Source organism: Salvia miltiorrhiza, chromosome 3 (genome assembly GCF_028751815.1).
Source record: "Salvia miltiorrhiza cultivar Shanhuang (shh) chromosome 3, IMPLAD_Smil_shh, whole genome shotgun sequence".
Taxonomy (NCBI): domain Eukaryota; kingdom Viridiplantae; phylum Streptophyta; class Magnoliopsida; order Lamiales; family Lamiaceae; genus Salvia; species Salvia miltiorrhiza.
In genome coordinates this window covers 56,001,243-56,018,364 of record NC_080389.1, presented here as the reverse complement: position 1 = coordinate 56,018,364, position 17,122 = coordinate 56,001,243, and the positions used below count along the sequence as shown (strand labels likewise).

The 17,122-nt window shown below is 36.5% G+C and overlaps 2 protein-coding genes and 1 non-coding gene across 4 annotated transcripts; all 3 read right to left on the bottom strand.

Moving 5' to 3' along the window:
* Positions 1-5,722: 5,722 nt before the first annotated feature.
* Positions 5,723-7,723, bottom strand: LOC131014572 (protein ROOT PRIMORDIUM DEFECTIVE 1). Its single transcript, XM_057942583.1, has one exon. The coding sequence runs from the start codon at positions 7,563-7,565 to the stop codon at positions 6,303-6,305; it is 1,263 nt and encodes a 420-aa protein (XP_057798566.1). The 5' UTR covers positions 7,566-7,723; the 3' UTR covers positions 5,723-6,302.
* Positions 7,724-10,205: 2,482 nt separating this feature from the next.
* TRNAV-AAC (transfer RNA valine (anticodon AAC)) lies at positions 10,206-10,279 on the bottom strand. The gene has a single exon. It is a non-coding gene; the product is annotated as a tRNA-Val (tRNA).
* Positions 10,280-10,877: 598 nt separating this feature from the next.
* LOC131014571 (homeobox-leucine zipper protein ANTHOCYANINLESS 2-like) lies at positions 10,878-16,653 on the bottom strand. 2 transcript variants are annotated; one of them, XM_057942581.1, is made up of 9 exons: positions 15,264-16,653; positions 14,911-15,125; positions 14,686-14,803; positions 13,904-14,581; positions 13,546-13,647; positions 13,238-13,450; positions 12,036-12,201; positions 11,609-11,964; positions 10,878-11,531 (listed from the first exon to the last, which is right to left on the bottom strand). In XM_057942581.1, exons 1-9 carry the CDS (start codon positions 15,459-15,461, stop codon positions 11,181-11,183), a joined length of 2,397 nt encoding a protein of 798 aa, XP_057798564.1. In that variant the 5' UTR covers positions 15,462-16,653; the 3' UTR covers positions 10,878-11,180. The 2 variants fall into 2 exon arrangements, with proteins under 2 accessions (XP_057798564.1, XP_057798565.1); XM_057942582.1 differs by having other exon boundaries at positions 16,161-16,345.
* Between the last annotated feature and the right edge of the window lie 469 nt (positions 16,654-17,122).

Below are 17,122 nucleotides of genomic sequence, written 5' to 3'. Positions count from 1 at the left end.
CTAAGTCCATAAATGGAATGGGCCAGACCTGGCCCATATAGTGCGAAACTGAACCCAGTCTAGCCAAGCCGTGTTTTAAGTGGGCCGGGTTGGATTTCAAGTAGGCCAAACTACTTATTTCGATTTTCAAACGAAGGTTCGATACAAAATCAAATTGTAGCCCGCCTTAAATGAATGGCCTAGTTCAGACCTGCCTCATTTTCCTATTGAGCCCAAGCTCGACCTCGACCCACTTGACATATTTATCTTGGGGGAAGGGTTTTATTTTTTCTTTCAAATGTTAACTCTTGTTAAATAAAATTCGGATATTTAAATTTAAAAGATTTTAATTATTAGCAAAGTTTAAAATAATAATAATAATAACAACAACAAAGCAATTTAGTAAGAGTGTTTATAAGTATGTTATTATTTTTTGTCGCTATCATTAACATTTGTTTAAGCAAAATGATTATTTCAATACTCTCTCAGTCCACGAAAATTATGATGTGGTTTGCAGGTATAAGTTTTAATAAATGACTCTAAGATGATATTTGTATAAAGTGACAAAGAGACCCATCAGACATGGTGTGTTAAATGGTTGGTTTTTTTTTTTCTTATAAATATCGAGTGTGAATATGGTTTAAAATATAAAGGGTATTGTACCAAAAAAGAAACACCATAATTTATGCCCTAATCATACCTTATTGATGAGGCACTCTTTGATCACTTATTTTGTTATGCTTTGTATGGGCTTCTGCTCAAGTGTCTCTGCTTCCCTATTATTACTTGACCTCTGTGCTAGCACCAAATTTGTGAGTGGGAAGATGCCTATCTTCCCATCAAATAGCACACTGCCATCTTGACCAAATAATGGTCGGCACACTGCACACATGAACATTACATTTCTTATGAACTTTTTACTCTTGCAAGTTCTATGTGGCTCAGCCTCTGTTGGAGTTAAATAAAATCTGTGAGAAGATTTGGTGATGTAGAACCACTTCTCATTGATGTGGATTGTGATTTGCATGTTCTTGAACTACAATTTCTCTAGCAGCTTGTCATACTCTATTGCCTCTAAAAAAAACATCAACCTTAATAGCTTATTTGGGGTTTAAGGTCAGGCTTTATAGAACTTGTATGAGCCTTGATGAGCCCCTGATTTATCCACCTCCCTACGATACTCTTGCTACAGTTTATGCCACTAGCCAATCTTCTTATGGTTGACCTTTTAGTTAATTCCAAGCTTGCAATTAACTCTAGGTTAATTTGAAATCTTCTTATCCTTGGTCTACATATTTTCTTGCTTGTTGAACTTATAAACTGAGCTTGTTGTTGTTTTTGCTTCGCCTCAGCCCAAAGAGGAGAAACGATCAACCGAGAGATGTTGAAATTGAGTTCGACAACCTCCATTTTGCCTCGTGGTGGCTTGCCATTCTTGCTGTCAACGATCAAGAACTAAATAATTCTAACTCTTTCTTTACTTGTCAAGTCTTCTTCTCATTTTTTTATTTTTGGATGTAATGCTAGAATGATTTAAGAAGGTAGAATATCTCTCTTTTCATAGCCACTAGCAGTTGTTAATTTTGTAAAGGGAAATGAATTGGTGTAATTCGAAATGTTTGGTAAAATGAAAAAATTTAGGTTGCTTGTTAAATTTCAGTCTGTCGCCTTTTTGTTTCTGTTTCAACCGCCAATTTTTGGCCTTTACTAATAAAGAGTGTTAAGGAATAAAATAATTCAAATAAATATCTTAATCTAGTGGACCCTTCTATTTTTACAACTACTTTAACTCTCCTAAATACATATGTGCCCAAAAGTTTTGAGTCGTGAATATTAGGACGGAAAGAGTAATTTTTGTGGATAGACAAAAATAGCAAAAAAAATTATAATTTTTGTGGATAGATGAACATTTGCCTCATTTATAAATGTCATTAAATAATATTGTGACATCATGAGATGAGTAGTTAATATGTGTGTCATAAATATTAAATATGTCACAAAATTTAGTGATATTTGAATGTGTAGCTAATTTTATGACATGTGAAAGTGTAATTACTTTTTCATGGCAATATATTTATAATTAGTTCTTTAAAAAAATATTATTTTTAAATTAATAATTAAAGTAATTTAATAAAATTTGTGTGTGTGTGTGAGAGAGAGAGAGAGAGATGGGAAGAGAGTATATTGTGACATCTATGTGTAATAAAAATATTTTGTGAAAATTTTAGATGTAGCAAATATAATCACGTAGATTATAGTAGATGTCACAAAAATTTGTTATATTTTTAAATGTACCAGAATCACTTACGTTATTATATGTAACAAAGGTATATAAATATATATACGTTGGTGTAGCTAAAGTTTATTACCCATAAAGATATAACAAATTTTTTGACACATCTCTTGATATTATTAACATTTTCATTGTATAATTACTATATAAAATTATAGTAATAGTATATTTTATATCACTGAACAAAAAAGGTAAGCACCATTTTCAATCTCTTTTATTTTCTCGAAAGGTTCGATCTTTTAGTTTTTGAAAATGAACAAACGACACGGAAATTTGGCAGTCAGTGGGTGTAAAAAAAGGGGGGGCAGAAAAGTGGGAGTATTCTACTTGAGGTTTGCCCATTTTCCCCACCAGATTTGGCCATTTGTTTCTTACCAAACGTGCGTGGATATACCTCGTCCTCTTTAAATTTATAAAAAAAGAATTATTTCATTTTTCATATACTCTTTCGTATTTAAAATGCTTGCTTATTTGAGAATGACATATATTTTAGTAAATTAATTAAATGTATTGTGAATTAAATAAGATCTCATTTTGCGGTAATAATAAAGTGATGGCTAGCTTAAAAAAAAAGTGATGGTTAATTGTGTCAAGAGTGTAATTAGAATGAAGCCTGCAATGACAAGTATGATAAATAAGGAATAATATTGTTAATATTAATTAATGAGTTGGGTTAGATATACTTATCAAAAAATTGAAATGAATATATATTTTAAGACGGACCAAAAAGAACATATATGTATGAATTTCAAAGACGGATGAAATATATTATAAACTAAAATGTGCAACTGTGTATCAAATACAAAAAAAGCTGTCGAAATTCTCTATTTCAAGATTAATACTCCCCCCGTCCCGCTTCAAATGGTCCTAAATTTTTTGATACGGAAATTAAGAAATGTGTGATAAAGGTGTAAAGTAGTGATGGGACCATTCAAAAAATAGTGTTAAATATTTTTAAATTTGGGTTGGGTCATTTGAAGTGGGACAATTTAAAATAGAAATAGGGTAATTTGAAACGGGACGTAGGGAGTATTTGAATAAGTAACTTAAGTTTCATTACGTATTGTAACTATTAACTTGAAATACATGCATCATCAAATTCGAGTATATTTGTGTTAATCAACATTTGTGATGGAATAGTTTAGAGTTTAAAATGCACGATGGCGTTAACCAGTTCGGACAACTATAATTGTTTTTTTGTTGAGGAAGGAATGTTAAGCTGGATGCTAAAAGAATATGTTTTTTTTTTTTAAAGAAAAAATGTTCTTTTTATTCAAAGTTTACTTACCTAATCGACAAAAGTATCTGGGATTGGCTACTACCACAAGAAAATGACACATGATTTGATGACTATATTTTGGAAATCTACTGAATGTATTTGGGCCCAGGATGACCTAAAGCACGGCCTGCCTTGTTTATGCTTTTGTCAATTACGGTTTCACTATAAGTTATACTCTTTTTATTTTGAGTGTCTCATCATAAGTGAGACTATTTCTTTTTTGGATAAAAATTTTACTCTTTAAATATTTTTTTTATTTCTTCACCTATACATAAAATACGTTTTTCGTAATCCTTGTGTTCAAAAAATGAATATCGCTTATAGTGGGACGGAGAGAGTATTTACTTTATTTGATTTTTTGAATAACATTACTATACTCTTTTAAACACTGAAAAGTCTGAAACTGTGTGGATTTGCTTCATCTATTTTCGTTGAAATATCCATTTCCAAGTTTATTTTTCAGACAATTCATTTTGTAGATTATACAATGAAATATTGGCATGAATAAAGATTGTCATGGCTTTCTGACATAAATGAAGATTGCCATAGTACAATATCCTCGGAGATTTCCTATTTACAAATTGATTTTAAGCTAGTGAGTTAGTATACAAACATTTAGATTTATGGGATAAGTAAAAATTTAAAATGCTTTATTCCTTAAATTATGAAAAATGTTTTTTTTTTTTTTATAAACATAAGCTTTCTATGATTTTTTGTGAAAGTCTTTTATATTTAACCGATTTGACAGCTAGCTATCAGTTAATGATTTGACAGATCAGTTTACTTAATTTTTGTGAAAGTCTTTCACATTTGACCGATTTGACAGTTATCAGTCAAGCGTAAATATGATAGGCCGGTGAAATGATCTGACCGCCCGGGTGGTCAGATAATCTAGCCACCCATCGATCACATGTACTCTTGAGTGATAGCTGTCAAATCGTTGAATGATAACTGTTAAATCCATCAAATGTGTAAGACTTTCACAAAAAAACCAAACAAATCCGTCAACATCAAATGATAAAATAGGTTCTTCACTTAATTTGGACATAATATGCTTAAGTTTATAAAGTATGCCATTTTTAACATACAACTTAAGGAATAGGACATTACTTTCACTATCTATCACTATATACTGTAAAAATAATAATTATAAGAAATATCTATCACTATTAATATTTATTGTATAATAATTATTGTATAATAAATTATAATTAATATAAAAATAATTATTGTATCTATACTTTCATTAACATATAAAAATAATTATTGTATAATAAATTATAATTAATATCTATCACTATTAATATTGAAAATTATAAGAAATTATATACTGTAATTATGGATTAATTAACCCTAAAATTATTAATTAAAAATTGAAAAGTAAATATAAAAAATAATTATAAACTCTAATTGGAATGGACCCTAAAAGATGAAAACTTAGGGGGGTGTATTCGTTGTGGATTTTAATAGATTTCTATGGATTTTAAAAGTCTGGGTGTATTCGTTCCAGACTTTTAAAAGTCTGCAGAAATCTGGGTGTATTCGTTTAAGACTTTTAAAAGTCCATATAAATCTGGGTGTATTCGTTTCAGACTTTTTAAAATCCATACAAATCTAGGTGTATTCGTTATTCCATTGACTTAAAATCTGGAATGACTTTCATGGATTTCATCCAAAAAATACACACGACGAAATCCGGCCAAGAACCACGAGAATTGAAATCCATGAAATTTTAAGCGAGCGCTGAGTTCCAGCGCCCGCGGCTTGAGAGAGTCCAGCATATGCTGGATTCGAGCGAGTCTGAATTCTCTGCCTCTCTCTCTACGCGCTCCGTGTCTCTCGCCACGCCGTTGCCGCCGCCGCAGGCCCACAGTCCCCCAGCGCAGTGTGAGCGCCGCACCATCTCTCCTCTCCCCGACTCCTCCGGGACCGCCCCGGCGCACCCCTCACCTCTCAGCTGCTGTGCCGTTTTGGTGCCCAATGCATTGCTCAACACTGGGTTTCCATGATGCCTTTTTGGTTTCCAGCGCTCGTTGGATTCCCAGCGGTCGCTGGGTTTCCAGCGGTGCTGGGACTCAGCGGGCGTTGGCATCATGGATTTCAATTCCAGAATTATCCCCTAAATTCTTCGAAAATCAGTGAAAATCGGGGTGAAATCCAACCACGAATTCTTTGAAAGTCGTCTGGAATCTATGTGAATTCCATGGAATTTAAATTTCATGGACTTTTTAAAGTCTGTGGAAATCCACAACGAATACACCCCCCTTAAATTAAAATAGAGTAATAATTAAGAACTAAGAAAAATTAAAGCACTAGTAACTAGTAAGTACTCTCTCAGTCCCACTAATTTTGACACATTTGCTTTGGACACCGAGATTAAAAATAAGGTGTAATAAATGTGTAGAAAAGATAAGGACTAGGTACTATTTTTGGGTGGGATGGAGAGGGTAGTATACCATTGCTACTACATTGCTGCCTGCCCCAAGCCCCATTTCTAAAATCACAATTGGCTCATCAACCAACAAAGGATTGAGTGACTGTGAATTATGAGGAATACTCATTGCTTAGTCACGACCTTTTATGAACCATCTTTCTCATTCAAATGTTGTACTTGATTGCTCACTCACTGCAGTTATGTTTCCATTCTCGTCTCAAGATTTGTAGAATGTGGAACAGAGAGGCCAAAATACAAATCTCTCTTTTTCCAAGCCTATGCAATGAAGCGTTTCAGCATCAAAGTTTCCATTCTAGTCAGTCTGATGTGCAGGATTCGTCATCCTCATCTGAGTAAGCAGCCACCAGATCATCAAACTCAGCTTCCTCTCTCCCCACACTCTTGGTGTGATCATCCAGTCCGTCCCTCCGATAACTAGCCAACTCCGGACCCAGACGGGCCTTCCTCGGACTGATGAGCACCAGTTCTGCCAGCTTCCTCCTCGCCAGATACAGCTCATTCGGCTCCACCAGCTCCCCTTTCCTATACGCCTCCTTCAGAAACACCGTGTGCAGCTTCCCGTGATTCCCTCTTGTCGACAGGTAGAAGATCCCCTGCTGCTGCAGCACGAACTCCTTGAGCTTCTTTGGCAAGTCCATTGTCATCCTAAAATGGGCTATCCTCTCCAACGTCATCTTCTTCTCCACCGTCAACGACAGCAGCTCGTGGATCATGGCCACCGCCCTCTTCTCCATCCTCTGCTGCGCCTCCAAAGACCTCAGATCATACCCCGACACATCCTCGTACGGAGACCAATACGGCAGCCTCTGCCATTTCCACATCGCAATCTTGTAATACTTGCCAATTTTGAACCCCGGCGGGAAATTCACTATGAACGAGAACCGGATATCCTCTGCGTCCACGCCCCTCTCTCGATACTCCCTCTCCCTCACTCGCTCAATTTCACAAACACCTAGACTGCAATCCCTCTCCACCATCTCAATGTACTTATTCCTCGTCTCGTCAGCATCGAACAACCGGAAAAACTGTGGGTGCTTCAGAATCACCGAGTATTCGAAATCATCGGGCAGCCCGAACTCCTTGCGCGCAATGCGGATGTGCTCCAGCCTGACCCGACCGGTTTTCGACAGCATCAGCAGCTTCCTTATCCGGGTCACTGCATCCGATATCTGGCGCTGGAGGGCTGCCTTTTCCTGCTCCATCTGCGCCACGGCTTTCCGGGTCAGCCGGCAGTACAGGATCCGCTGAACCGGGTGCTCGAACACCTCGAAGACGGCGGGGAATTTGAGCACGAACCGCCCCGATTCGAACTGCTTGAATCCGATTCGGCGGGAGATGCTGTCCAGGCGCGAGACCGAGATCATGTTGTTGGGCTGGGTGAGAATGAGGTCTTGGAATTTGAGGACTTTCCGCACTTTCTTCTGGATCTCCATATAGTCATCGAAGCCGTGGTCGCGAACTCGCACTTGTTTTCTGGGGATGGAGGTCGACTGCGACATCCATCGAGCCGTCGTCTTGGAGAGGAGCAGCTTTGCAGTGAGCGAAATCAGGAATCGCATTTTAGGGATTAGGGCTTCTGATTTGGGGATTAGGGTTTCTGATGGGGTTTTGGGAGCGGTTGGAAATTCGTAGTAATTGTGGGGGCTATGATGTCATTTCAAAAATCCAATGTGAAGCCAAGCTATACTACACGAGTAGTGTGCCCTTTTGAAATTGCAAGCAAATAATCGTGGGCATCAACACCTAAATATTAGTGGACATTGACAGAGTCAAATAAAAATTATTGCAGCAGTCCTACTAAATAATGTTAATAGCGGTGATAAATATTAGAAATTTGGGTTATTAGCCTGTAAATACATGATCTTTTTATATTTTCTGAAATTTAATATGACTTTTATTTTTAGCCCATAAATACACGAACTTAGCATTTTTTCTGATTTTTGACATTGACATGAAAAAAACTCTATTTATTGTTGAGGTGGAGGCCGGAATACATGACGTGGACTACGAAATATGCACTTGAATAGAGTAATTTGATTCATTATTTTGATTAGAGAGTGAATCACATGGTACACCGGCCTTCACGTTAATAGTAAATTAGTATTTTTTTTATTATCGATGTCAAAAATCAGAAAAAATGCTAAGTTCGTGTATTTGTGGGCTAAAAATAAAAGTCATGTTAAATTTCAGAAAATATAAAAAGTTCGTGTATTTACAGGCTAATAACCCTAGAAATTTTATATAAAATTATATATTAATTAATTAAAATGGGATTAATAATAATACTCCCTCCGTCCCGGCCAAGACGCTACATTTGCTTTTCGGCACGGGATTTAAGGAGTTGTAGATTAATGTTTTAAGTGTGTAATAATAAAGTGATAAAGTAGGAGAGAGAATGTAATAAATAAATACTCCCTCCGTCCGCCAAGATTATGTAAAAATTACTATATTTGGCGTCCGCCAAGATTATGTCACTTTCCTTTTATGGCAATGGTCCCACCATCCTCTTTAATATTTTATCCTTACTAACACTCTTTATTTACAAAAAACCCACTCAAAATTCAATCTCAACCACACACACATCTCATAAAGTAGTGGAACCCTTTCTCCACTATATCAAAATCATTACCAATTTTATTAAATCTCGTGCCCAAGCAATTTTACATAATTTTGGCGGACGGAGGGAGTACTTAATTAGTGTTAATTAAGTGTTTAAAATTCCTTATTTTTGTCAAATATAGAAATATAGCATCTTCATTGGGACGACCCAAAAAGAAATATGTAGCATCTTGGACGGGACGGAGGGAGTAATAATAATAATAATAATAATAATAATAATAATAATAATAATAATAATAATAATAATAATAATAATAATAATAATAATAATAATAATAATAAAAACCTAGAACCCTTAAAAGCACATAAATCAGACTAAGGGTCGAGCCTCGTTAAAACCTTTTGAGGTAACTCGAAGGGAAACCCTAAAAAAAAAAAAAAGTGTTTGTCTATCAAAATCTCAATCCAACAAAAGGAAAGAAAAAACCTCGGCCAGTGACAATTCGTCGATGAACTCTAGACTAACTATTGCCCACTACATATTGTCATGTAAGGCCAGACCCACAAACAAAACTCCGACCTGACCATCGGTCCACTATAGTTTCGATAGTTTTGCTATTAAACAAAACAACCTAAATAAGGATACAAATATATACATATAATTCGGATCTCAAAGTATTTTTCTCCTGATAAAAAAGTTTTTTAGATACTTCATTCGTCCTACAAAAATATATACATTTTGTCATTTTTCTATGTCATATAAAAATATGCAATTTTTATTTTTAGACATTATTCCTTATCGTTTAACTTTTTTTAAAAAAAAATTGTTACAACCAAAGAAAGGAAAAAACCCACTCACACTCTAGCTCCTAAGATGACTCGAACCCCCGACCTATTGGTTGGAGGGGAAGCGTCTTACCAACAGACTGCGCTTCATCGTCATTATCGTTTGACTTTAATATCTCAATTTACTTTGCTAAAAAAAATGTATGCATTATAAATTTAAAATATCTACTTTATGGGCGAGCACAAAAATGTTGTCGAATTTGGATGATAGTTTTAGGCTTTTAGGTTGTGTTAATGGATTAAAATGCCTATATTTATAACTTATAATTAAAAATGTTTATTTTTTATAAAAAAATTTGATTTTATACCCAAATTAAAGTGAAGAGTCGAAATTGCCTATGGATGTTGATGGATTTGCATCATTTTTTATATAAACTCTTACACTTTTCTAACACATGTATAAAGGTGTAACCGTGTAAGAAAAGTGTAAAAAAAAAATATATGTTGTCGGACAAATAGGTTGTCGCCCTGACGTCAATCTCATTTTCTGACCGACAAGCTATTTTTTTATTGAAATTTTTAATTTGCTACAAGAAAAAATAGGTTGTTGGCCGTAATGTGGCAACCTACTTTTCTAGCAGACTATTTTTGTCTTGCAAGTACATTGATTGAGACATTAAAGATAATGTAGTCAATTTGAACATAAATATAATAATTCTATAAAAATAAACATTTTTCATTACAAATTAATAAAAATGGGCATTTTAAAGTTTAATCTTTTATGTTTCCAACAGTGCAACTATATTAGTATAGAAAAAGTAAAAGATAAAACTCAAAAAGGAAAATTTTTAAATTGGCGTCGCCCGGACTCGAACCGGAGACCTTCAGTGTGTTAGACTGACGTGATAACCAACTACACCACGACACCAGGATGACGGAGATCCATCATTTAATCCTAAGTTTAGTTATTAATATTTTAAAAAAAATGAAGCGAAATCAAAATCTCAAAAACTTCTGATAATACATTAGCTAGAGTGAAATATACTTTTCCAACTATTCTCAATTATTTTCTTAATGAAATTTCCGGTGAAGTGCTAATTCATTTTTTATTTAATTATATTTTTTAGTTAACTTTCAAATGAGCAAGGAAATTGTTGCATCTCCTGAAATTTTGTAACTGTGGCCTGAATTCATACTTCTCTGTAGGTTAACTAAAAAAAGAAGTCATTTTTTTTTCAAACTTAGGTATAATATTAAGGACGATAATTTACTGAATACCCCTGCTTATGAAGTGCATGGAGGTGTATGTTAGTCAATTTTTAAAAGATTTGTCTTAAAACTTTCATTTGTGACGCAGCTTGTCAGATTTCAAAGTGACTGAAATCCATTTAATTCAAATTGCGAGATTAGAAGACAAGCTACCCTTTTGTTTATTTTTAACAGTTTTCCTGATACTTGACTCCATCTACCACCATTTCAATACAAGTCAGATTTTATAGAAAGAAAAAACCCTAAGAAGCCACGAAAGCACAAAAAAGTTGACCAAGGGCCGAAGCCTCATCAACAAACTCAATTATGCACAAATTTACGATAGGTAAATATGAGGTACATAGTGAGGAAATAAATTGTAGGCAAAACACACGACAGTACCTTGTTTTTCAAAACATAAGATTGTACTACATACAGAGAGACAGACAATGCAGGCTGTTTGAGTCAATACCCGAACCACAACCCATCTCCATCTCCATCTCCACAGAGGGTTTTTTTTCCACAATTCTTCACCAAAAGGTTCGTTCTTGACTCAAGTTCCTGCCCAGCGAAGATGTCCATCAGTTGCAGTGAAGCCCGGCTTTGATACCCTGATGCGTACGAGCTATGAGCGACTTCACCGTGTTCACCGACTCCATCGTTAACTGGGCTGCCGGCAGGTTGCTAACCAGTATCTGGAACCCGATAGTCAGCAGCGACCCTCCCCCCTCGTTGCTGCTCTCCGGGAAACAATCCGGAAATATCGCAAATCCGGACGGCAGGATAGGTACCGCGGAAGAGTCCCCCCCGCTCATTGCCACGTTCATCTCCGCAGCCGGAACCGCTGCATGAACCACCAACGACCCCGACGCATCTCCACAAGTTTCCTGCAAGATCAGCACATTGCTCTGGGTTGCGTCTGAGCTCGCAGCCTGCACATACGAGACGACATGCATGAATAAAAAACAAAAGGGACGGCGATATTTTCCATGTTCGGGGCAAAACTCACGCTAGTTTGAAGAATGCAGATGTTGTTGTCTGGATCCTGGCCCTTGTGGAGACGCAGCATGGATCGCATGGGACCGTCTTGAGATAAGACGTCCCAGTGGTTCCGGGTTTTCTCATTCTGTAAGAAGTCGAGCAAGTGCTGCGCTGATACGGGCATCCACACGGTCGTTGAAGCACTCAAGATGACGCCAGGTGGCACACCGCTATTACCTGAGCTCTTCCATGTCATCAGCTTGGTGTTGTCGGCATCCTGGACCACCTCCCACTCGTCTACAGTCGAACAAATGCCAGAGCAGAAGCCGCGTGTCATTCGCTGTGCCAGCTTTACGATACTCTTTTTGCCACTAGGAGAAAGTGCTGGAAAAACATGGGGAGAGATATGAGCATCCACTTCTCAAATCACTTTGTAAAACATATCAAAGTCATACCCGAATGATCACCACCAGATGACATGATGGAAGCAAAAAGTTCGCATTGTCTTTGCAGATTGGTTAACCACTTTTGGGCACCAAAGGCCATTCCGGACCTCAGTAATGGCCGGTACAGATGATGGGTGACGCTTTCGTCATATTCAGTGTGCTCAACCCACGTCACCTGAATCAGCATTTTCAAATTAACAACATAATAAAGAAAACCAGTGAGGTATCTTGGAGAATGGAATACATATACAAGGTAATCTGCACTCTTCTATATGAATAAAATAAAATCATGAAATTAAGAGACTTTTGCTTTCCTCTGAAACTGGAAGTTCATGTCTCGCAAATAGATGAAAATATAGGGGCATAAATAAGCTTTTTTGCTTACAATGGTTAAAAAAGGCAACGGCACGTATACACACAATAAGACTGAAGCCATATTGACATCAAATGAGTATTAAAAGATTGGCATATCCCCATAAATGAGAAAAACAATATTCAAATGGTTACATGTGAGTGAGCGAGTGAGAGAGAAAGTACCATCATATCTTTAGTTTTTAATCTCACATAACAAGGCAATATTTAAGAAAGCTTGCAAATAGTCTAATTACATTTCACATACAGATGTCAAGGTCATCTACCAATATAATAGTCAAAGATTAAACTATCAAAAAACTTCCCAGAAGTTTTCCTTACATTACCCTTTTCCGAGGAAACCAATGCCGAAAGTGGGGCGGCAAGGAGATTCCACAAAACTCAATAAATATAATTATGGATATCAATATCAGTTGGTCTGTAGTAAAAATTAGATATATATCCAGCAAAACCAAGCAAATACTTGAACATGTGGAACTTTTAAAACTAAAATAGAAAAGGTCTTTAAGTACCAAAAATATCATTAAAAAATTTTCTCAAAATTTTTAACAATATCGATATCAATGTATCCACATATAGTTCCATAAAATCAATATTGGCATCCTTAATTATAGTGCACTTCATCTATATTTATTCATCTGTAAACTGAACTCAGATCTTATTCCAAAAGGTCTATCACAGAGAACCATTGATATCAGATTAAGAAACTCAGTTCCAAAAGCAAGTCAAGATGGTTGTAATCCAAATACTCGAACTACCAAATCAACACTACTTGCAGCTAGTGGTGAAAGTACCCTAAATATGCAAAAACACTTTCAGAAGTCATCGACTCCAATTACCTTCGAATAGCCATTCGGCATTTCTCGCACGATGCAACCTGAAGGGAGCCTGCGGCAATTGACGGGGACATTTCCCGTTATACCATGTAGTAAACTATCGACAGAGATGTCAACCACAGCCCACGTGTCCTCTCCATGCTGCTTGCAGAAACGAATGAACTTCACTTGGCGGATAGGAACCAGAGGTGAAGGAATTTGGAACTCGGCTTGCATCTGGAAAACAATTGATAGATCTGACTTCAGAATTTTTATAAATTTTTGTCCGGTTTGTTTTGCTGGAGGATGGTGAACAAGTAAGAATAACAAACCAGTTGCAGCACTCCATTTTTACTTCCAGCTATCCCAGGTGAAATTATGTCAAGAGTTGAGGCACTCCCGATGTTCCATGGGAACAATTCTGTCCATTGCTTCTGCACATGGTAAGCAGACACAAAAATCATACATACCAAAAACAAGGGGACGGATATTATGACCTTGAAGCTAGGAAGAAATAATTGCAAAAATCATTTTTAATGAACATTATTAAGTTGAATGATAACATATTACTTTGGTAGTGTAAGTAATTAATAAGCAAACAAATTTACAGGTAAACATTAGTAGGCAAATAGAATGAAACTAACTAAATAGGACATCAACAATAAATCCTTGTGATAGTAAAGAAATTACCGTGTCCATCAACGCCTCCACAAGTTGCATGCTGTTGGTCATAACATTACAAGTAGCTCTTGTTGCTTCAGTTACAAAATGACTGGGCTTTACACCAATGCAAGGAGAAAACATCTTTGCATACTCCTCAAGATTCAAAGATTCTCCATTTCCTGCCAAGCTTTTGAACCATAGAGGGCTATCGAGCTGGGCTAACTTTATCAGCTCATCGATTCCAGCCATTGCGAGCTCTAGAAACAACGATTTATCGAAAGGAGCACTGAAGTTGATCATGTTCAAGGCAGGCCCACTCGGTGGCATAACAGGAAAAGAATTTGACATCCTATTGCCAAAATCAAGTCCTAAAGGAATCCCATGATCCAAAGAGTTCAAACCACAAAATCCATTTCTTCCGACTGAGAGATCCAAACTAGAGTTGCTCATTAATGGCGGCACAGAACCATTACTCCTGCCTAAGAACTTGTCTCCTAGGTGGTGTAGCCGGCTGAGTTCATCCTTCAGCCTTGCATTCTCGATCATAAGATGGTGCTGCTCGATAGGTACATCTCCAAGAATGGCCGGACTGCCACAATTCTCGCATATTGGGCTCCTCATGGCTTCTTTCATGGCAATGTTCTCAATTCGGAGCTTGTCATTTTCTTGTTTCAGAATTGAATTCTCATGGCGCTCTAATTGTGTCTTAATCATCACAGTTAAATTAGTAATGCACATCACTAAGCAATTCTAATATTGATAAAAATCGATGCTCTTCGTATGAAAAAAGTACTACATTGGCAAATTACCTTCATTTGGGTTCTTCTGTTCTGAAACCAAAATTTGACCTGCCTGCCCTCCAAGCCGAGTCTCTTCCCAAGTTCTAATCTCGCTTTCTCGTCGGGATGTGGATTATCCTTGAAACAACTATAGTGCACAACATTCGGAGATTACTAAAACTTCATATCATCTACTTGCAATATAATTCAAAAACAATACAACCAAAATATAGGAAAAAAGCAAGCTAAGCTTACGCTTCAAGCTCTTGAATTTGGAATGCAGTGTGCCTATGGTATTTTTTCCTTTTGGATGATTTATTATGAGTGGCATTCTCATCATCTCCGGATGCACCTTCAAAGTTGTCGCTGCCCGACCTACTCTCGAGCTCATCCTCCCTCGTTCTTCCGATCAAACCACTATCATGACTTTCCCCCAACAAGCCCATCTCCCCAAGATTCTCCATCTTGGGCTGCCTCCACAAAAACATAAACATATTACACCAATCACAACAATGAAGCACATAAGCATCTCAAATATACAACAACATAAATCCTAGAGCAAAAATTGATTCTCAAACACAGAGAGACAGTGAGAGAAGAGTGCGTACAAGGGCAAGAGAGAGGGGAGGTGTGCTAAACAAAGGTTGAGAATAAGATGATTGGACCATTTGCACAGTGTGCGTCATAGCATTTGCACCAGTTGACATAAGATTGTATGAACATAAGCCATCAGCAACCATTTCCTCTCTACCGCTACCCTCACTCACAAATCCACTAGTTTTACTAGGAAATCCCCCAAAGCTCATCTAAGAAGGTGGTGGAAATGACCAAAGAATTCAGTACAAGACTTCTAGTGTTCCAACAAAATTATGTAGCAAAATGTTTCTCTCTCTACTCTCTCTCCCCCTCTCTCATCTTTCTACTCGATCGTGCAAAGCCCTCCTCCATAAATGAGTTTATGAGCAGTAAATAGTTATTATAAGACACGCAAAAATCTAACCCCTCCCACCACAAGCATTCAGTGTTTGGCTATTTGATTGAATTTGGCCACTCAATAGATGAACTTATTCACCAACCAAAACCCCAGAAAATTTAAGAACAGCCAAACGGGGTTGGTAGATGACAACGGAGCTTCCTTACTACACTCTCTCTCTTAAAGATCAAAACTCCCTCTTGAAACCCTACTTCTTCTAATGAAGATCAGGATTCTAGGTTTTTTACTATCTAAGCCGTCATCCCATCCCAATAAAGAAGAAAGCGAAATACAAAGGGCCCCTCGTTTCACATTAAAAAATACACCATTACAATATAGACTTTTCAATACCTACAAATATATAAAGTAAGTAGAAAATTCATTCTTTCTTTCAATCAAATCTATATAGCCCTTTCTCGTCTCTCTTTTCTAATCAAACACCACTTTTTGAAAGCTTTTTTTCCCGATTCTGGCTGCCAAGTATATTGAACAAGACAACAAAAAGCGAAAAAAGTACGCATAAAAAGACAACCTTTTTGCTTGTGTGAAAACTCCAAACAAACAACAAAGTCCAATGTCACGACTTTGAGTGCGACTTTCACAGTAGAAGCTAAACAAAGCATTATTAAAAACTATATAAAAATCAGAAAAATACAAATTCTCAGAATCGCGGGCTTCTCTTATTCCTCGAATTGATTAATTTATGTCGACTAAAAAATGGTTCTCGGCAGGTTGAGAGCTGACTTACAGTCACTGGAGTCGCACAACTTTAGTCAATCAACTATTTCTCTCTCTACTTTTTTCTTATACACACATACATATATATATAAGCTGCAGAGGCCCTTTTCAAGATTGAATCTGTTGGAGAAATCAAAAGCCCGGTCGCAGAGGGAAAAATAGAATTTTTTGAGAGAATAAAAGAACGAGAGAAAGGGCCTTGAGATTGAAATTTCAAATTTGATAGCTAAATTCTTGGAAAATCGGAACGACAGCAAAAAAAAAAAAAAAAATGGGGAGAAAAATAGTGCACGAAAATTGGGAAAAAGGAAATGAATTTTATATATGGCAATCGCGTTTGCAAGATTTCGAGATGGGTCGACGTGGGGTCCGCTATTACCAATGTACGTGTGCAGTGTCTGAAATTACTTTCCCCACGCTTGTGATTTGGCGCGTGTGTTTTACTGATTTGTGATACATGCTGCAATATTAATCATGCTTCTGATAAAATTACCTTGCACCAGTTTTCAACTTATGTCGAAGTACATTAAACGCCAAATATATATAATTCACCGCAATACGAATTTTAATAAAAAAATATTAAAAATAATAGTAATAAAATGATCTTACATTAAAAGTATTATTAAATAAATAATACTGCTTCCGTCCCAACCAAAGCTGTGCGTATTTCTTTTTGAGTCGTCCCAACGAAAGTGGTACATTTCTTCTTTTGAAAATAATTTTACACTACAAACAATGTGGTCTCACACATTTTTA